The sequence below is a fragment of the Myripristis murdjan genome, chromosome 19, assembly GCF_902150065.1.
Source record: "Myripristis murdjan chromosome 19, fMyrMur1.1, whole genome shotgun sequence".
NCBI classification, from domain to species: Eukaryota; Metazoa; Chordata; class Actinopteri; order Holocentriformes; family Holocentridae; genus Myripristis; species Myripristis murdjan.
The window spans coordinates 256,229-279,135 of NC_043998.1; the positions used below are offsets into that span (position 1 = coordinate 256,229).

A 22,907-nucleotide genomic window follows, 5' to 3' on the forward strand; every position below is an offset into this window, starting at 1 on the left:
CTATTGCAATCCTATGTATAAAACCCAGTCAATCCTGCTGTGGAACTGCTCTTATGGTACCCTCTTTGATGGAAGAATTCTATTGATTTTGTGACCTCACAAACTTTCCTCTAGTGCCACTGTCAGTCTAAACTTGGGTTTTGGGGTTATGCTGTTTTTCACCGATTGCACATGCTCAGTTGATGTTATACTTGCATGTCTTCAGTAAATGCTACCTTTTTATTCATTAGGTAAGAAGCGCCGCCTCACTTTCATTGAATGCAGCAATGATATCAATACAATGATTGACCTTGCAAAAGTTGCTGACCTGGTAAGTGTATCCATTTACATTGTATGTAAACAAATAAATTTAGGAAATGTAGGAGTAGATATATCAAAAAGGGATAGTTCAATTCAATTCAAAACACTTTATTTGTCCCCGAGGGGCAATTTAAAAGGCATGAAGAGCAGAATCATTAAAAAAGGACAAACAGAACATCAAACAACATAAAATCACAGAGTGCTGCGGTCAGAATATTTCCAGCGATCGTCACTGGCAAAGTTCTCTGTGCTATGTGCTGATATGAAACACTATCATGGATTCATAAGTTGCAATTTGTGATTGGTAATTGATCGTTTTCTTTTACAAGTGATGGGTTAAGCACGCTGAGAATTCGAACCCCCTAGCAATGATAATGTGTATTGTCAAAACTGTAGCAGCTGTAGCAGTTGATGGAATTGTATGCTGTTCCGCTTGTTTTATGTTGTTCTTTTTTGCCCCTCAGGTTTTGATGCTGATTGATGCTAGCTTTGGTTTTGAGATGGAGACCTTTGAGTTTCTGAACATCTGTCAGGTGCATGGTTTCCCTCGTATCATGGGTGTGCTGACTCACCTAGACTCCTTCAAGAACAGTAAGGCACTACGTAAGACAAAGAAACGGCTCAAACATCGCTTCTGGACTGAGGTCTACCAGGTAGGCACCAGATGGTTGCATTGTACGACATTTTGTTGCAGAAAAAAGTCACAGCATTTCTATCTATCTATCTAGCTATCTATCTAGCTATCCCTGATCAAAATCTTAAGACCAGTTGAGAAATTGCAAGAATTTACATTTTGCACTGTTGGATCTTAAAAAGGTTCTGAGTTTCGAAATGCAAAAAGAAGAAATGGGAGTGAGACAAAAAAAAAAAAAAACTGAATTAAACTGAAATAGGCTGTTCATCAGCTGATCAAAAGTTTAAGACCGCTGCCTTTAAAAGCCCAAATCTTGGCAAAAATGTGGATTCAGTGTCAGGTATCCACACTGTCATGACCTCCTGATGGCAAAGGCAAAAAAGCTTTCTTGTTAATCACCTCAAAAATTTGTTTCGGCATGCTTGATGCTAGTGTTTCCAGGAGGGTAGTGGGAATGTTGCTCCAAGTGGTGAAGATGGCTTCATGGAGGGCATCCACTGTCTGTAACTGGTGTCCATTTTTGTAAAATTCCCTTGCCATCCAACCCCAAATGTTCTCAATTGGATTTAGATCAAGGGAACATGCAGGATGGTTCAAAAGAGTGATGTTATTTCTCTGGAAGAAGTCCTTTGTCAGGCGGGCATTATGAACTGCAGCGTTGTCCTGTTGAAAAACCCAGTCATTACCACACAGACGATGGCCTTCAGTCATGAGGGATGCCCCCTGCAACATCTCCACATAGCCAGCTGCCATTTGACACCTCTGCACAACCTGAAGCTCCATTGTTCCATTGAAAGAAAAAGCCCCCCAGAGCATGATGGCGCCCCCTCCACTGTGCCGTGTAGAAAACATCTCAGGTGGGATCTCCTTGTCATGTCTGTAACGTTGGAAGCCATCAGGACCGTCAAGGTTAATTTTTTTCTCATCAGAGAATACAACTTTCTTCCACCTTTCAGTGTCTCATGTTTGGTGCTCTCATGCAAACTCCAAACGGGCAATTTTATGCCATTGAAGGAGACGAGGCCTTTGAAGACGTTTTTTGTTCTTAAAACCCTTCTCTCGCAGATGCCGTCTGATGGTTATGGGACTGCAGTTGGCACCAGTGACAAGCTTAATGTGGGCCGAGGATCGTCCCGTGTCTTGACGGACAGCCAATTTGGATCCTCTGGCTCAGGGCCGGTGAAATTTTTTTGGGTCTACCACTTGACTTTTTGTTCCATAACCCTCAGGATCTTTTAAGAAGTTTAAAATGACTGTCTTACTGCATCCAACCTCAGCAGCAATGGCACACTGTGAGGGCTTTGTTGTTGGGCCTTGCTTATGCAGCTCACAATCCGACCGCATTCAAAGACAGAAATCTTTTTTGCCTTTGCCATCAGGAGGTCATGACAGTGTGGATACCTGACAGAAAATGACACTGAATCCACATTTTGCGAAGATTTGGGCTTTTAAAGGCAGCGGTCTTAAAATTTTGATCAGCTGATGAACAGTCTATTTCAGTTTAATGGTTTGTTGCAATATATTGCTTACTCAATTTTTTTTTGGCTCACTCCCATTTCTTCTTTTTGCATTTTGAAGCTCTACTTAGAACCTTTTTAAGATCCAACAGTGCAAAGTGTAAATTCTTGCAATTTCTCAACTGGTCTTAAGATTTGATCAGGAGTGTATATCTAGCTATCTATCTAGCTATCTATCTATCTATCTATCTAATATCTATCTATATCTATCTATATCTATCTATCTCTATCTATATCTATCTATATCTATCTATATCTATATATATAGATATATAGATAGAGATAGATAGATATAGATAGAGATAGATATAGATATGTATGTATGTGTAGGTAGATATATATATATATATACAGTACAGGCCAAAAGGTTTGGGCACACCTTCTCATTAAATGCGGTTTCTTTATTTTCATGACTATTTACATTGCAGATTGTCACTGAAGGAATCAAAACTATGAATGAACACATGTGAGTTATGTACTTACAAAAAAAGGTGAAATAACTGAAGAACATGTTTTATATTCTAGTTTTCTTCAAAATAGCCACCCTTTGCTCTGATTACTGCTTTGCACCCTCTTGGCATTCTCTCGATGAGCTTCAAGATGTAGTCACCTGAAATGGTTTCACTTCACGGGTGTGCCTTATCAGGGTTAATTAGTGGAATTTCTTGCTTTATCGATGGGGTTGGGACCATCAGTTGTGTTGTGCAGAAGTCAGGTTACTACAGAGCCGGCAGCCCTATTGGACAACTGTTAAAATTCATATTATGGCAAGAACCAATCAGCTAACTAAAGAAAAACGAGTGGCCATCATTACTTTAAGAAATGAAGGTCAGTCAGTCCGGAAAATTGCAAAAAACTTAAATGTGTCCCCAAGTGGAGTCGCAAAAACCATCAAGCGCTACAATGAAACTAGCACACATGAGGACCGACCCAGGAAAGGAAGACCAAGAGTCACCTCGGCTTCTGAGGACAAGTTCATGCCGAGTCACCAGCCTCAGAAATCGCAAGTTAACAGCAGCTCAGATCAGAGACCAGATAAATGCCACACAGTTCTAGCAGCAGACCCATTGTCGCCGGACTTTCATCGCTACCAGGACATTCCGGAGGATGCCGTTAGAACACCGGGTCTCCGTGGATAGTTCTTCCCAGCGACAAGTCCAGGAGGAAACGTAAACAAGCAAAGGAAACAACAGTTATCAGGACCTTTTGAGCTTGGGTTGCGCTGGCGGGATGCCAATTTCACCGGACTTTCATCGCTGCCAGGACATTCCGGAGGACGCCGAGGCTGCAGGGGCCGGTGCGTTGACACGGCTGAAAGGACAGCCCTTTGGGCCGCCGCTCCCAGCTTTTTCCAGCGCCAGGTCCATGGCGAACACGGGATGACAAACTGTGCTTGCACATCCAACAAGTGTTTCCGTGACTGTTGCATTTTTTCTGATATCAGAGACATGGCTGCACCCATCTATTACTGGACTTGGCTATTCAACTAGCAAGATGCACGATGATTTCTATTCTCCCCTGCACCGAAAGGACTGAGCCCTAATTTCGTTGCATTATTATACGTATATGATTGTGCAATGACAATAAAAATCTATCTATCTATCTATCTATCTATCTATCTATCTATCTCTAGAACAACTGTTAAGAGGAGACTGCGCCAATCAGGCCTTCATGGTCAAATAGCTGCTAGGAAACCACTGCTAAGGAGAGGCAACAAGCATGTCTTTGTGAGATGCAGAAAATGTGAAAAGATGGATTCCACATACCTGGTTCCCACTGTGAAGCATGGAGGAGGAGGTGTGATGGTGTGGGGGTGTTTTGCTGGTGACACTGTTGGGGATTTATTCAAAATTGAAGGCACACTGAACCAGCATGGCTACCACAGCATCCTGCAGCGACATGCCATCCCATCCGGTTTGCGTTTAGTTAGACGATCATTTATTTTTCAACAGGACAATGACCCCAAACACACCTCCAGGCTGTGTATGGGCTATTTGACCAAGAAGGAGAGTGATAGACCTGAACCCAATCCAGATGGTTTGGGGTGAGCTGGACCGCAGAGTGAAGGCAAAGGGGCCAACAAGTGCTATACACCTCTGGGAACGTCCTTCAAGACTGTTGGAAAACCATTTCAGGTGACTACCTCTTGAAGCTCATTGAGAGGAATGCCAAGAGTGTGCAAAGCAGTAATCAGAGCAAAGTGTGGCTATTTGAAGAAACTCGAATATAAAACATGTTTTCAGTTATTTCCTTTTCTTTTACCTTTTTTTGTTAAGTACATAACTCCACATGTGTTCATTCATAGTTTTGATTCCTTCAGTGAGAATCTACAATGTAAATAGTCATGAAAATAAAGAAACGCATTGAATGAGAAGGTGTGTCCCAAACTTTTGGCCTGTACTGTGTGTGTGTATATATATATATATATATATATATATATATCCACTACTCACAAAAAGTAGTTTATGTGTGTGTGTGTGTGTGTATATATATACACACACACAAAAAATAAAAATCAACTTTTCAGAAACCTACCATAATTAAACTACATTTTTACATAAAACTATATCTACATCTATATCTATATATCTATATCTATATCTCTATATCTATATCTATACATATCTATATCTATATACACACACACACACACACACACACACATATATATCTATATCTATCTATCTATCTGTATATATAGATAGATAGATAGATAGATCTATATCGATAGATCTATATATATATATAGATCTAGATCTATTCGATAGATCTATATATATATATAATATATATATAGATCTAGATCTATATCGATAGATCTATATATATATATATATATATATAGATATAGAGATAGATAGATATAGATATATATGGTGTGTGTGTGTATATAGATATAGATATGTATAGATAGATATAGAGATATAGATATAATATAGATATAGATATAGATGTACATATAGTTTTATGTAAAAATGTAGTTTAATTATGGTAGGTTTCTGAAAAGTTGATTTTTAGTTTTTTTTGCCAAGCCAAAAATTCAAATACCAGTTTTCCTGTAATATCATTGTCATAATGTTGAAGTTTTGACTCTGATACCAATAAAAGCTTAAAATGTGTTGTTTTTATAATAATATGCCTTACTAAACTTGACTTGGCCAGCTTTGTAGAAACTTTTCCACAGGATGTTGATGTGGTTTGCTATCTGTCTGTGTCAGCTCAATCATGAAACAGTTCCAATTTTGGCTCTTCGAACCAGTTGGTTAACCAGTTCAGGTGGACTGGGATCCAGTTCAAGATCTGGTGCCTTTTTGAATTGTCAAATGTTGTCATCTGTTTCAGTCTGCCATAGGCTGCAGCTCTTTTTTAGTCTTTCTTCTTTGAACTACAGTTCTAGCACACATGGTTATGTTCTCTGGAGATGACATTGGAATAGAACAGCTATCAGAACACAAATTTTGAAAGTCCAAAAAATGCAGCAGTAAAATGATATTATGATTTTTGATTATTATAACAACAGTGCAGATGAGAGTGGAGACTTAATGTGAATACATTTTCTTTTGAAAATTAACAGGGTGCCAAGCTTTTTATCTGTCTGGCATGTATTTGGGAATATCAGACTCAGGAAGTGAAGACCTTGGTCGATTTATCTCTGTCATGAAGTTTCGATCCTCTGGTTTTGGCAGACCTCCCACCCTGATGTGCTGGCTGATCGGTAAGTTTTAACCTCGGTCCAGATCCATCTATCTTACATCTCTTTATTAATATCAAAACTCTGTTAGTTGGCCCTCATTTCAAAACAATGCAATGACAAATTTGCTTGGAAAGCACTGATAATATTTGCAGCATCGCATAGCATTGCAAGCATTATATGGTAATCCCAAAATCCCCAAAACATTTGGCATGCACATACAGTGCATTCAGAAAGTATTCAGACCCACTTCACTTTTTTCACTTTTGTTATGTTGCAGCCTGATGCTACAATCATTTAAATTCATATTTTCATATTTTTTGTTATTAATCTACACTTTGTACCCCATAATGATAGTGAAAGTGAAAACAGAATTTAGAATTTTTTGCAAATTTATTAGAAGGAAAAACTGAAATATTACGTTGACATGAGGATTCAGACCCTTTGCAACAACATTTGAAATTTAACAGGTGCCTTCCATTTCTCTTGATGGTTGCTGAGAGTCCACCTGTTGTAAATTAAATTGATTGGACATAATTTGGAAAGGCACACTCATCTCCATAGAAGGCCTCACAGCTGGCAATGCATATCAGAGCAAAAACCAAGCCGTGAGGTCAAAGGAACTGCCTTCAGGGCTCAGATCTGGGGAAGGCTACAAAAAAAAAAATCTGCTTCACTGAAGGTTCCAAGAGCACAGTGGCCTCCATAATAACATTCTCAAATGGAAGAAGATTGGCACAACCAGCACTCTTCCAAGAGCTGGTCGCTCGGTCAAACTGAGCAACTCTGGGAAGGGCCTTAGTAAGAAAGGTTACTAAGAGCCCGATGGTCACTCTGACTGAGCTCCAGAGATCCTGTGTGGAGAATGGGACAAAGCTCCACCAATCTGGACTTTATGTGGCTAGATGGAAGCCTCTCGTCAGTACAAACAAATGAAAGCCATCTTGGAGTTTTGCAAAAAAGCACTTGAAGGACTCTCAGAGGACTCTCAGTACAGAGATATCCTCAATGAAAACCTTTTCCACAGCACTCAGGACCTCAGACTGGGCCGAAGGTTCACCTTCCAACATGACAGTGAGCCTAAGCACACAGCCAAGACAGCACAAGAGTGGCTTAGGGACAACTCGGTGAATGTCCTATAGTGGCCCAGCCAGACCCCTGACTTGAACCCTATCCAACATCTCTGGAAAGACGTGAAAATGGCTGTCCACTGACGGTCCCCATCCAACCTGTCCGAGCTTGAGAGGATTTGCCAAGAAGAATAGCAGAAAATCCCCCAATCCAGGTGTGCAAAGCTTGTTACGTCATACCCAAAAGACTCGAGGCTGTAATTGCTGCCAAAGGTGCTTCAACTAAGTACTGAGCAAAGGGTCTGAATACTTATGTCAGTGTGATATTTCAGTTTTTTTCTTTTTAATATATTAACAACAAATTCTCCAGTTCTGTTTTCACTTTTGATTATGGGGTACTGAGTGTAGATTAATGAAAATGAAAAAAGTGAATTCAAACGATTGTAGCATCAGGCTTCAATTTAACAAAAGTGGAAAAAAGTGAAGGGGGGTCTGAATATTTGCTGAATGCACTGTATCGTGTTAAAATTTGAGCCCAGTATTTAAGCTTTTATCATTTACTCATAGAGAAATGTTGACAGATAAGACTGATTCTTGGGAATTTGGATTAAACAGGTTTTAATTCTGAAAAAAAAAAGTGTGTTAAATTACAAAATCTGAAAGTATATCATTATAGGCCAAGGTCTTGGCTGTTCAGCAATGAATAGGTTTTTCCAGTTATGAGGCTACTTTGTTTTTGTCAACACCGCCACCGTAATGTTTTTTTTTTTTATTTGAAAAACATATTTTTGTATTAAAGAGACTATTACTTAATAACTCAACAGCACCAAAGAAACATATTGTAAGCATATTCATTTAAAACAAATATAACTGCCTCTGACGGTGGTGACACTAATCTGATGGTGGTGACAGTGGCCTCATTACAATATACATTTCCAAAATTTATACCACTCAAGTCAATGGCTTCTTGCTTAACAACTTTATTTAACTATTTGGTACAAAAAATAACAATCCTGAGCACTGTTATAAGCATTTTCAGACTTCAGTCATCACCGTCAGACAGAAAACCTGATGGTGGTGACGTCTGACGTGGTGACAAAAACCTGCTCTTTCACATGATAAGCATGAGTTGTTCACATTAGCCGCTTGTTTTCGTCCTGTTGCTACCTACATCAGACCTCTTCTTAAAAAGTATACATTTATTCCATAATCTAGTTTAATATTTTTTATACAGAAGTGACGGTGTTGACAATTTATGGTTGTGACAGTAGCAGTGTCCAAAAATATGAAGAGATTTAAGAGAAAATAGAAAACTTCCAGGAGCCTGAGTGGTCTTGAAGCATGCAGTAGAGCTGAAGGTTTGAAAAGGGGTCCTCAGGAATGTAATTGACCTTGTAGTTTTTTTATTATTATTTTTTAAATATATATCTGACGGTGGTGACGAATATCTGGGACACATTTTTAGCAACCACAAAATAATAGTAAATATTGTTCAAAACCCATCGTTTGTAGTTTTTAATACATATTATGATGTACTCTTTCATGTGGTAAAGATATTATTCAATGAAATTATTACTTTTTGTTGTTTTAATCAAGTTGAAATTATTATCTCCTATCAGAGGACAACTGGTTTTGTAGGCCATGGGCCAACATATAATCATTAAATTAATACAAATTAAAAATAAACCTATAAAAGAACCATACAAATGTGCAAAGGACCCCCTGATTATGCCCTTGATTCTTTTTATTCATTAAAATGTTGTAAATTTCCAGCAGAAAATAGCATTTTTCTTAGTGGGACGTGATTTGTCCATATTCTCAAGAATCATGATAAGTAACATTAAACCCCCCAGTTTGGCAATTTGTGGTAGGGCTGTGCTAGTGTTGTCACGATACCAAAAATTTGACTTCGATACCATACCAAGTTTATTATCATGATATTTGATAGTGAAACGATACTTAAACTGAAATGATGCCAATTCGATACTCGGTACCAAATGATACTAAAATGACTAATCAGATAAGAAGCCGAATGTCCACAAGGGTTAATCACATTTTCGAATTCATGGTTCATTAATAACTTGCTTAGTGAAGAACCTTTCAGTTGAAGCCTGTTCAACTATATGCTCATGTTAGAACATCATATTAAACAAAACAAAAACGTGTGTGTGTGTGGGTGTGTGTGTGTGTGTGTGTGTGTATATATATATATATATATATAATAAATACACACACACACACACATACACACTACTCACAAAAAGTTAGGGATATTCGGCTTTCGGTGAAATTTCAGGATGAACCTAAAATGCATTATAACCTTTACAGGTGAACTTAATGTGACCTTCTGTAAACTTTTGAATGCACATGTCCAACTGTTCAATATTTCAGTACTTTTTGCACAAGTTTCTGTTCTCTAACAAGGAGTTTAACGGCAAAATTCACATCAAGTGTTTGATGCTCCAGCTCATCGAGGTCGTATCATTAGGGAATGGCTGCTGGAGACTGGGGTACCTTGAATGGAGTGGCCTGCACTTTCTCAGACCTGAATCCCATAGAAAACCTATGGATCAGCTGAGTCGCCGTGTAGAGGCTCGGAGCTCTGTACCCCAGAACCTCAATGTCCTGAGGGCCGCCCTTCAAGAAGAGTGGGATGCCATGCCTCAGCAGACAATAACTCAACTTGTGAACAGCATGAGATGTCGTTGTCAAGCTGTAATTGATGCTCTAGGGCACATGACAAGTTATTGACACTGACATTTCTTGTTGTGGTATATCCACCACTGTTGTTGGCTTTTGTTTCAAGAAATTGTTTGAGATGAGGAAATCACCAGTGTATGCTTCTACTTAAATGCCCTACTTTCATGATATAATATCACTGTAGTGTGAACATTTTACATTTTACATAAATTTCACCCAAAACCCAAATATCCCTAACTTTTTGTGAGTAGTGTATATACAAGGATACAAGGACGTTTATTGGTCATTATACAACAGGTGATAATGAAATTAAAGTGTGGTTCCCTCTTGATTGATTAATTGATTGTGTAGAAATAAAATTATTAAACATGGAGGACTTCAGATGGTGCATTTAGTAGTCTCACAGCCTGAGGGAAGAAGCTGCTCTGTAGTCTGGTGGTACGGCAGCGGATACTTCTGTATCTTTTGCCTGACGGCAGCAGGGTGAACAGGCTGTGGCTGGGGTGGGTGTTGTCTTTTAGTATCCTTTTGGCTGTGCGCAGGCACCTCACCTCCCCGATATCACTGGTGCTTGGTAGATGGGTTCCAATGATGTTTTGGGCGGTTTTAATCACTCGTTGCAGAGTCTTCCTGTCCTGGGCCGTGCACATCCCATGCCAGTTTGTGATGTTTCCAGTCAGGATGCTTTCAATTGCTCCTTTGCAGAAATTGACAAGAACTTGGCTATCTATCTATCTATCTATCTATCTATCTATCTATCTATCTATCTAGTACAGGCCAAAAGTTTGGACACACCTTCTCATTCAATGTGTTTTCTTTATTTTCATGACTATTTACATTGTAGATTCTAACTGAAGGAATCAAAACTATGAATGAACAAATGTGGAGTTATGTACTTAACAAAAAAGGTGAAATACTGAAACATGTTTTATATTCTAGTTTCTCTTCAAAATAGCCACAGGATGCTGTGGTAGCCATGCTGGTTCAGTGTGCCTTCAATTTTGAATAAATCCCCAACAGTGTCACCAGCAAAACACCCCCAGACATCACACCTCCTCCTCCATGCTTCACAGTGGGAACCAGGCATGTGGTATCCATCCGTTCACCTTTTCCGCGTCTCACAAAGACACGGCGGTTGGAACCAAAGATCTCAAATTTGGACTCATCAGACCAAAGCACAGATTTCCACTGTCTAATGTCCATTCTTGTGTTTCTTGGCCCAAACAAATCTCTTCTGCTTGTTGCCTCTCCTTAGCAGTGGTTTCCTAGCAGCTATTGACCATGAAGGCCTGATTGGCACAGTCTCCTCTTAACAGTTGTTCTAGAGATGGGTCTGCTGCTAGAACTCTGTGTGGCATTTATCTGGTCTCTGATCTGAGCTGCTGTTAACTTGCGATTTCTGAGTTTTTGCAATTTCCGGACTGACTGACCATCATTTCTTAAAGTAATGATGGCCACTCGTTTTTCTTCAGTTAGCTGAATGGTTCTTGCCATAATATGAATTTTAACAGTTGTCGGCTGTGTAGTAACCTGACTTCTGCACACACACTGATGGTCCCAACCCCATAAGCAAGAAATTCCACTAATTAACCCTGATAAGGGCACACCTGTGAAGTGAAAACCTTTCAGGTGACTACCTCTTGAAGCTCATCGAGAGAATGCCAAGAGTGTGCAAATTAGTAATCAATCTGTATATCTATATCTATCTATCTATCTATCTATACACACACACACACACACACACACACACGGTGTGTGTGTGTGTGTGTGTGTAGATATATGTGTGTGTATATATATTAAGCATGTACAGTGGAGGAAATAATTATTTGATCCCTTGCCGATTTTGTAAGTTTGCCTATTTACAAAGAAATGAACACTATTATAATTTTACTGGTAGGTTTATTCCAACAGTGAGAGATAGAATATCAAAAAAGAAAATCCAGAAAATCACATTATATAAAAGATATAAACTGATTTGCATTTCACTGAGTGAAATAAGTATTTGATCCCCTAGCAACCATTAGAATTCTGGCTCCCACAGACCTATTAGATACTCAACTAATAATAGATACTATCTCAACTTGTACCTGCATAAAAGACACCTGTCTCAACTTGTCACCTGTATATAAGACAGCTGTTCACAGAATCAATCAATCAGACTCCAACCTCTCCATCATGGCAGACAAAGAGCTGTCTCAGGATGTCAGGGACAAGATTATAGACCTGCACAAGGCCGGAAAGTGCTACAAGACCATAAGCAAGAAGCTGGGTGAGAAGGAGACAACTGCTGGTGCAATTATTCGAAAATGGAAGAAACACAAAATGACCATCAGTTTGACCTCGGTCTGGGCTCCACGCAAGATCTCACCCTTGTGGGGTATCAATAATCATGAGAAAGGTGAGAAATCAGCCTACAACTGCACGGGAGGAGCTTCTTAATGATCTCAAGGCAGCTGGGACCCATGGTCACCAAGAAAATCATTGGTAACACACTATGCTGTAATGGATTAAATCCTGCAGTGCCCGCAAGGTCCCCCTGCTCAAGAAGGCCATGTACAGGCCCGTCTGAAGTTGTGCCATGAACACCTGAATGATTCAGAGAATGCTTGGAGAAGGTGCTGTGGTCAGATGAGACCACAATTGAAGCTCTTTAGCATCAACTCAACTCGCCGTGTTTGGAGGAAGAGAAATGCTGATTATGACCCCAAGAACACCATCCCCACCATCAAGCATGGAGATGGAAACATTATGCTTTGGGGGTGTTTCTCTGCCAAGGGGACAGGACGACTTCACCCGCATCGACAGGAGGATGGACAGGGCCATGTACCGCAAAATCCTGAGTGACAACCTCCTTCCCTCCGCCAGGACACTGAAAATGGGTTGTGGATGGGTCTTCCAGCACGACAATGACCCAAAACATACGGCCAAGGCAACAAAGGAGTGGCTCAAGAAGAAGCACATTAAGGTCATGGAGTGGCCCTCGCCAGTCTCCAGACCTTAATCCATAGAAAATCTGTGGAGGGAGCTGAAGCTTCAAGTTGCCACTTGACAAACCTCGAAACCTTAAGAATTTGGAGATGATCTGCAAAGAGGAATGGACCAAAATTCTTCCTGATGGTGTGTGATACCTGGTGATCAACTACAAAAAATGTCTGACCTCTTCACTTGCCAACAAGGGTTTTTGCCACCAAGTACTACATCATGTTTTGCTAGGGGATCAAATACTTATTTCACTCAATGAAATGCAATCAGTTTATGTCTTTTATATTAGTGATTTTTTGGATTTTCTTTTTGGTATTCTATCTCTCACTGTAGAATAAACCTACCGTTAAAATTATAGAGTGTTCATTTCTTTGTCAGTAGGCAAACTTACAAAATCGGCAAGGGATCAAATATTATTTCCTCCACTGTATATTTATTTATTTGATAGTCATTAGTCAAATTTCACTTATTGTGCTAGTATGGACTCTGTATTTCTGTTGCTATTTTTGGCCGAAATAAACTTCAAACTTCATAGTCGGGTGACTCGGGTTAAACTGTAACGTATTCCTATATCCCATATCCTCTTCGCCATCACTGCTTTGTAACATTGCTTGCACACAGGCTTGGCCAGTTAGTGGGCTCTCCATCGTCGTCAGCCTGGTAAGAAAAGTAATCCCACAGTATACTTCTGCGTCCCTTTTGAAGAATTGGGCACGGAGGTATTATATCAGAAGTCGAAGCCATTTCTGAGGCGCAGGCACTCATCTTTCTCTTTGCTGCGGCTGCTTTCTGTGAAATGAAACTGGCGCTGTATGATTTCTCGCATTAACGTCAGCGAGGCAGAATGAGCTGAATGCAGCCAATATGCACCAAATCTTGCTTGCCTTGGCTCATGTTGTGCTTGACTTGGCCAGACTTTTTACCTCTTTCCCTGGCCTTTGTGTTGGACACAAGAATACCGAACGTCAGAGAAATGTAATGGCCTACTGTTTTTTTAAAAAAAAAATACCAAAAAAATACCAAAGTTTAGGTTTACTATGCAACACTAGGCTGGGCAGTATGTTAGTATTATATTCATTTTTTGAAATAAGACTCGATTTTCTGGGATTTTGGATACCCTTGTATCATGATATTACATATCTATGTGTTATGTGATGTTGTATGTGTTGTATTTCCTGGTTTTAAAGGCCATCTTACAGGAATGCAATTTTCTGAATTTATTACACTTTTGTAGTTCTGTTAATTGCTTCTCCCTTCCGGATCATCATATCTGCATGACAATAATAAATAATATTGCTATTTATATAGCTTTTCACGGACATAGGTCACAAAGTGCTTTACAACGGCTTTACAATGTAAAAATATTACTTTACCAAAAATGTCTTGTTCATAGATATCTTATAAAAGCATTAATAATAATTTCCAAGAAAGAAGTCAATTCCCATGTATAGTTTTTCACATATTCATTGATTTATTTCAGGGAGCATTTATAATTATCCCAAGAGTATTGTTGCAAGATTAATATCAATGTATATAGTCAGTGATGATATGATATGATACACTATATTGCCAAAAGTATTCGCTCGGCTGCCTTCACAGACATATGAACATGAGTGACATCCCATTCTTAAACCATAGGATTTAATATGATGTGGGCCCATCCTTTGCAGCTATAACAACTTCAACTCTTCTAGGAAGGCTTTCCACAAGGTTTAGGAGTGTGTTTATGGGAATTTTTGACCATTCTTCCGGAAGTGCATTTGTGAGGTCAAACACTGATGTTGGACAAGAAGGCCTGGCTCTCAGTCTCCGCTCTAATTCATCCCAAAGGTGTTCTATCGGGTTGGGTCAGGACTCTGTGCAGGCCAGTCAAGTTCTTCCACACCAAACTCGCTCATCCATGTCTTTATGGACCTTGCTTTGTGCACTGGTGCGCAGTCATGTTGGAACAGGAAGGGCCATCTCCAAACTGTTCCCACAAGTTGGGAGCATGAAATTGTCCAAAATGTCTTTGTATGCTGAGGCATTAAGAGTTCCTTTCACTGGAACTAAGGGGCCGAGCCCAATGTCTGAAAAACAAGCCCACACCATAATCCCCCCTCCACCAAACTTTACACTTGGTACAATGCAGGTCAGACAAGTACCGTTCTCTTGGCAACCACCAACACAGACTCGTCCATCAGATTGCCAGACGGAGAAGCGTGACTCGTCACTGCAGAGAACACGTGTGCTCTAGAGTCCAGTGGCGGTGTGCTTTACACCGCTGCATCCGACGCTTTGCATTGTGCTTGGTGATGTAAGGCTTGGATGCAGCTGCTCGGCCATGGAAACCCATTCCATGAAGCTCTCTACGCACTGCTCTTGACTAATCTGAAGATCACATGAAGTTTGGAGGTCCTGTAGCTATTGACTCTGCAGAAAGTTGGCGTCCTCTGCGCACTATGCGTCTCAGCATCCGCTGACCCCGCTCTGTGATTTTATGTGGCCTACCACTCCGTGGCTGAGTTGCTGTCGTTCCCAATCACTTCTACTTTGTTATAGTACCACTAACAGTTGATTGTGGAATATTTAGTAGCGAGGAAGTTTCACAACTGGACTTACTGCACAGGTGGCATCCTATTTACATTACTATTACAGCACCATGCTGGAATTCACTGAGCTCCTGAGAGCGACCCATTCTTCACAATGTTTGTAGAAGTAGTCTGCATGCCTAGGTGCTTGATTTTATACACCTGTGGCCATGGAAGTGATTGGAACACCTGAATTCAAATGATTTGGATACGATGAGCGAATACTTTTGGCAATATAGTGTATTTGATTTTGTCCATGTCATCCAGCCCTGATTTGTAGGGGAATGCACCATTGGTGGGGGACGCTGTGGAATGTTTTCTTTCATAGTTCAAATATCTCATAGTCATAGTGGTTTTGTGCCAGCCAGTTTGAATTGCTGATCATGATTTTGACTCTTCACTCATATTTCCCTTATTACCTCTGCCAGCCACATCTCAAAACGTTATGAATGAATTTGCAACAAAATTTGCAACAAACAGAGTTCTCGTGACCAACTGAAGCAGGGGCTAGTAGAGACAGTTTTCCAAATTTCCACTTGAAGGGAGAAGTGGATCAATTCCAATATGTGCATGCAGCAAAAACAAACAAATAAAAACAAGAATTCTCTTACGTAGAGCATAGTAAAATGCATGAGTGGAGCAAGTGAACAGAATTCTGCCATAGGTGCTTGAGTAACCAAAACATGATTCTTCTGAGCATACTGTGCTCCTTTTTCCTCGCTCAAAATATTATTGGTATCTATTTAAATAGCCATAATAACATTTTTAATATATTTACTGCTATCAAATATCAAATATGTCTTGTAAGGATTCTTTTGTATATCTCTGTGTCCACAGATTTTTTTCTTTGGCACTGATGTAGCATTACTTCCTTTCGTCCTTGTTTCTCAATCTAAACAGCATGGAGGATTTGACAGACCCTGAAAAGGTGAGGATAGATGCCAAGTGTGACCGGACAGTTTCCCTCTATGGATACCTTCGAGGGACATACTTAAAAAACAAGAGCCAAGTCCATATCCCAGGTAAACGCATACAACTTGTTAGGTTCCTTTGTTACACCTTTAAAACTGTGTGTCTCCGATTCCCTATTTCCAGCCTACACTATGCTAAGTAAAGCAGATATGTGCCAGGAAATTTAGCAATAATACATAATCAGTGATGTGAAATTGATTGCAAAGTTGTGTTTCAAAACTAGCTGTCACAATTCAGAATACGCTAGGAGGGTGTGTTGACCTGGATTACACAGACCCATAAAGCAAAAGAACATAAACATAAAGCAGAGAAAAACATGAAGCAGGAGAGTGCATTAAAGAGCATCACCAAGCACACCAACATCAACCCAGTGGTGACATGAATATAACATCAGTTTGGCTAAATAGTGCGACTTATTTTGTGCTCATTGAACACAGCAAGCTATAAATCAGCTGCACCTGACAATGACCCCTGGCAATGTGAGCCTGTGGCTCAATTCAGGGGCTGCAGCTTTTGGGTTTCACGAAGGCTGGGTCCTGTGAAGGCCATGAAGGCTTAACCAAGTGGTCTCTGAAATGGGACGGTCTTGTCTACAAAGAACTTCCTGTTTACATCACCAGTTGTTCCTACCCTGCCCTTTGCCTATACCGTATCTATATTATTGTTAAATTTGTTGTGCTTTTTTTTTTTATGTTGTCATTAATCAGTCATAATTTGTCATTCAGTCAGTTTTCTAGGTTAAATAATTCCTGTTCATTCATTTTCAGTCAGTTTTCTAAATTAAATACATTCTAAGCTAAATTTTGATCTCTCATTTATTTATACCTGTTGAATAATGTTTATCTAGATAAATATTAGTATCTAAAAGTAAAGATAAGAATAAAGGTTTACTATCCATACAAATATTTTCATTTAGCCATACCAACTGTTGTTTTGTTTTAGAAACCCAACAGATTCTCTCCTGAGCATGCTCTTGGCGACAGTGGCAAGGTAAAACTCCCCTTTAACGGGAAGAACCCTCAGGTAGAAGCAGACTCAGGGTGGACGGTCATCTACCTCTACCGGTTGGGTGGGAGGGGAGAGAGAGAGACAAGGAGACAGAGACAGGGAGATAGGGACAAACTGGGACAGCAGACAACAGTAGAAACAGCAGGGTATCCTGAACAGGTAATCTAGATGGAAGTGACACGCAGCATCTAGCCATCTCATCTGCAGCTGGATGACCTTCCAGGATGAGCAGGACAGTTGACCTAGACAAGACACAAAAAGCACAACGAAAGCAAAAGGGCAGTGGACTCTGGAACAAAGCATGCACAAAAAAAAAGGGGTATGGGGGGGACAGGAAGAAGAAGAAAGGAAGAGGGGAAAGGAAGATTAGAAGAGAGGAAAGTGCTCAGAGCATGATATGGAGTCCCCCGACAGTCTAGGCCTATAGCAGCATAACTAAGGGCTGGTCCAGGGCAACCTGGGCCGACCCTAACTATAAGCTTTGTCAAAAAGGAAAAGTTTTAAAGTCTACTCTTAAAGATAGAGAGTGAATCTGCCCTCCGTACTGAGATAGGAAGATTGTTCCACAAACGTGGAGCCTGGAATTGGAAGGATCTGCCTCCCGATCTAGTTTTAGAGATTTTGGGAACCACCAATAAACCTGCATTTTGGGAGCACAGTGCTCTGGCAGGGTGATAAGGAACTATGAGCTCTTTCAGATAAGATGGTGCCTGCCCATTAAGAGCTTTATAGGTGAGGAGAAGAATTTTAAATTCTATTCTAGATTCTACAGGTAGCCAATGTAAAGAAGCCAATATTGGAGTAATATGATCTCTTCTCCTAGTTCTAGTCAGCACACGTGCAGCAGCGTTTTGGACCAGCTGGAGAGTCTTTAACGACTTGCTGGTACAACCTGATAATAAGGAGTTACAGTAGTCTAACCTAGAGGTAACGAAGGCATGGATTAATTTTTCTGCGTCACTCTGAGACAAGATATGTCGGACTTTTGAGATATTACGCAAGTGAAAAAAGGCAGTTTTAGAGATCTGTTTAATATGGGAGGTAAAGGACAAATCCGCATCGAAAATGACTCCGAGGTTCCTTACCGTGGAGCCGGGGGCCAAAGTAATGCCATCCAGAGTAGCTATGTCATTAGAAACTGATTCCCTAAGGTATTTAGGGCCGAACATGATAACTTCTGTTTTCTCTGAGTTTAATAGTAGAAAATTGGTGGCCATCCAGCCTTTATCTCCTTAAGGCAGGCTTCACGTTTACTTAGCTGATGAGTTTCATTTGGCTTTACAGATACGTACAACTGAGTATCGTCCGCATAACAATGGAAGTTCACAGAGTAATTTCCGGATAATATTACCTAAGGGAAGCATATACGAGATGAATAAATAGGGCCAAGCACAGAGCCCTGCGGAACACCATATTTTACCTTTCCACAGGAGGAGGATTCATTATTTACATGAACAAACTGATGTCGGTCTAATAATAGGACTTAAACCAGTTTAAAGCTGTTCCTTTAATGCCAATTAGGTGCTCTAATCTCTGTAATAGAACGTGATGGTCGATGGTATCAAAGCTGCACTAAGATCCAATAGCACAAGAACGGAGAGAAGTCCATTATCTGATGCGGTTAGGAGGTCGTTTGTAACTCTCACCAGAGCTGATTCTGTGCTATGGTGCACTCTAAATCCTGACTGAAAGTTTTCAAACAGTTCATTTTGCTGTAAATAGCTACAGAGCTGATTAGCAACTACTTTCTCCAATATCTTTGAGAGAAAAGGAAGATTAGATATTGGTCTATAGTTGGCTAAGACATCTGAGTCAAGAGTAGGTTTTTTGAGGAGTGGTTTAATTACAGCTACTTTAAAGGACTGTGGCACGTAACCAGTCAATAAAGACATATTGGTCATAGTAAGAAGAGATGTGCTATAATAAGAGGATATCCCTCTTTATTTATGCTGGAAATGCTTGTAAGCATTGCTGTAAATAATAAAATAATATCATACTAGATAAAGACACTTTGAGGCAGGTGATGGAGAGTTATTTGAGTAAACTAATTTTCGCCGGCCTGCACTTACATTATATGCTGGTTCGTTAGTCACTCATTAAAGTTTACAGATGAAATGTGTTGAAAAAATGCGTCATTCTTGGAATAATAATACATAACACAGATGGTAATTAATGCTGATAAGTAATTTGAAGTAAGCACAATATAAATAGCAATGCACAATGAAATGTGCCTCTCGTTATGCTGCTTGTCCAAAGCTGATTTGAAGCTCAGCTACAGGCTTTGCAGAGGAGGCATCAACATCCATGTTGCTCTGAGAGAACCCTTCGGATGCTCTCATGAAAACCAGGCACTGGTTTGCCTGCTCGCTCCACATGGAGGCTGCAGCCATTTCTACTGCACCTGCTTCACTCTGGATCACCAACAAGCTTGGCAGACAAAAGACATGCACTTCAAATTCGCATAAGGCTTATGTAGTAGTTTACCTATGCTCTAGGTTTTTGCATTTGTATTTTTTTTTTCTAGTTTTTAGGGAGAGGGCAGAAATGGAAAATAACTTATCATTGCTTTGTGCATTCTTCTGCCTCCTATCTGTGTTCTGTGCATACACTGAGTGGCCACTTTATTATGTCCGCCTGTACAGTCTAATGCAGTTCAATGCAACAGCTCTGCCATGAAGTTTATAATGTTCAGTTTTTATTGACATTGTTGAGAATTTGTAAATTTAATTATATGTTTATTATCAGGGTTGCAGTTTGCAGACGTCTTTTACTGGACTACATCATATTGAGAGGTGGTTATAATTTTTTTGTCCTCCCTACTTACGTATATACATGAGGGGGACAGTATAGTAGAAACAACTCTCAATAAAATGCAGCCCAGTCCAACAGCAGCACTAACTATGACATCAATGCCAAACATATAATTGAATGAACACCTCTCTTACTGTGACAAAAAGAAACCCTGAGCATTACAGGCATCATAAAGTAGCCTGAACTTTATGACTTTATTGTATTGTATTGTTTTAGATTGTACAGGAGTACCTAATAAACTGGCCACTGAGTGCATGTGAACACTTAAATTTTTATTATTATACCAGAGAGTTAGAACAGAAAAAGGTAAAATGGCTTTCAGTTACTCAGCTCCTTCAACTTGGAATATGTTGCAAAATGATTTAAAACTTGAGGAGCGGGTCTCTCTTGATGTTTTTAAATCCATGTTAAGGATTCAGAAGTTGATTCAACAGTCTGCTCATGTTTTTAATTCAGTGTACTTCCTTTTAACATGATTATCAAGTGGCTTGTGTGTAAAGTGCCTTTCTATTGTTTGAATGTATTTTTGCAGTGTGCATTGTGTTGTTTCTTTGTCAGTTGTTGGTTCTGTGTTTCAGTAACTTTGTGTTCTGGATTGCACGGCTGCCGGTCTTGGCCAGGTCTCTCTTGAAAAAGAGATTTTTAATCTCAATGGGACATTTCCTGGCTAAATAAAGGCTAAATAAATAAAATAAAAGAGGAATTTTTGGTGAGCCATACAATACAATACAATACTTTATTGTCATGTCATAATAACACAGTTACAGAGGTGGGTAGAGTAGCCAAAAATTGTACTCAAGTAAGAGTACTGTTACTTCAGAATAATATGACTCAAGTAGAAGTAAAAAGTAGTCATCCAAATAATTACTTGAGTAAGAGTAAAAAAGTACTTGGTGGAAAAACTACTCAAGTACTGAGTAACTGTTGAGTTGAGTAACGTCTTTATTTTTTAACACAAGCATTCAATCAGACAGACAAGAATACAAAATAATCATCTTCAGGCAAATTAAAGTTCATCCAATCAATAAAATTAATTAAATAAAAAAAATAGCTTAAATTAAAATAATCTTCAAGTAAAATAAATAATAAAAATAATAAATAAAAATGAAATAAATAAATAAAATGTCCAGGTTCTGGAGCATCTCCAAGGCAGCTGTCATATTTCTCTTCCCCCATTCATTCATTGACGTTGTCGAAAGTCTCCTGATAACTCCAGTGTTGATAAATACAGTCACTCGAGACCGCCTAAACAATGGAGGGTTGCCAACTCTCACGCATTGGCTGTGACAGTCACACATTCAGCCTCAATCTCACACTCTCATGCTCAAGAGAGAAATCTCATGCCAAATCTGACTTGTTTTCTATTGTAAATTTTTCCACTCATCATGTGTACTCATTTGTGACTATAAACAAGCTCAAGTCTTACATAGGCTCTAAACCACTCCAGTGTCTGATGTGTTTTCTCTGATTGTTGATTTGCTGAAAACATTACCGTCATTACGTCAGTGACGTCCGTCTGCTGCTCGGGTGCTGCTACTTCAGTTGGTCAGAGCGGCAGAGCAGAGAGGCATGCAACAGTGGCGAGATATGAAATTCGAGTGGTTATCCGTTAACTGCTCGATATAAACAAAAGTCGGTTTATAATGAAAGTATGGCAGTCTGTATGCGCGGCACACCTTTTAGATCCAGCAGACCTGGTGCCAGCCGGCACTGGCCGCAGCACCGCACGGTGTGCACGGCCACCCGGTCAGGCCAGGTCTGCCAGATCTGACAGGTGCCGCTCTGGCTGACAGTTGGACGCTTTCTGAAGAAGGAGGAAGTTACCTCCGAAACTGTCAAGGTAAATAAACATCCCTATGTCTGATTAAAAGGAACAAAAACGTCTGACCGTTGATTATGCCATTTTCATTTGATTTGCTCCGACTGACTGTGAAAAAAACTGTAAACTCCCGTCCCACTCCCGCCGCTGAGATTGAGTATGGTCACGTGACGAGGGTGCACGGCTACGGCTACATTTGATTGGTGAAACAGTCACATGGTTTAGCCTGGCGGATGTCTCTCTCTAACAAAATAAAACATTAAAATGATCCGTACACGAGGGGAATAAAAGAAAAGTAACGAGCTCAATGTAGCCTAATGTAGTGGAGTAAGAGTACAGTTTTTTCTTTACAAATCTACTCAAGTAAAAGTATAGTGATTTAAAACTACTCCTAGAAGTACATTTTTTTTAAAAAACTTACTCATGTAAATGTAACAGAGTAAATGTAACTCGTTACTACCCACATCTGCACAGTTAAAATAACGAGATAATGTTTGAGCGACTTAATACTGGCGTAGCAAAAAGTGCAAGAGTGCCAATTCAAATATCACCCAGAAGATAAATACATAAATAAATACAGTGTATCAGTGAGCATAGCGAAACAGTAACAATAAACTAGCAGCCATGACAGTGATTTTTTTTTTCTTTAATCAATTTGGGCAGATTTTGAGCAAATAGAGCATTTAGAAGTCTGCTTTTTTGACGTTGGTACCATGAACAGCGGCTATACTGCACAGCAGTTTTCAAACCCTAATTATTTATACATTTAAGATAAGATAAGATCTACTTTACTGTCCCGTCAGGGAAATTTGTCTTGGGCATGAAGTGCATCA

General features: G+C 39.7%; 1 protein-coding gene across 1 annotated transcript in view; it reads left to right on the top strand.

Moving 5' to 3' along the window:
* bms1 (BMS1 ribosome biogenesis factor) overlaps positions 1 to 22,907 on the top strand; it is an 80,188-nt gene that overhangs the window by 11,347 nt on the left and 45,934 nt on the right. Inside the window, 6 exon segments of the mRNA XM_030077823.1 lie at positions 231 to 310; positions 765 to 953; positions 6,026 to 6,083; positions 6,086 to 6,123; positions 6,126 to 6,166; positions 16,365 to 16,486. Coding sequence (XP_029933683.1) covers positions 231 to 310; positions 765 to 953; positions 6,026 to 6,083; positions 6,086 to 6,123; positions 6,126 to 6,166; positions 16,365 to 16,486 — 528 coding nt within the window.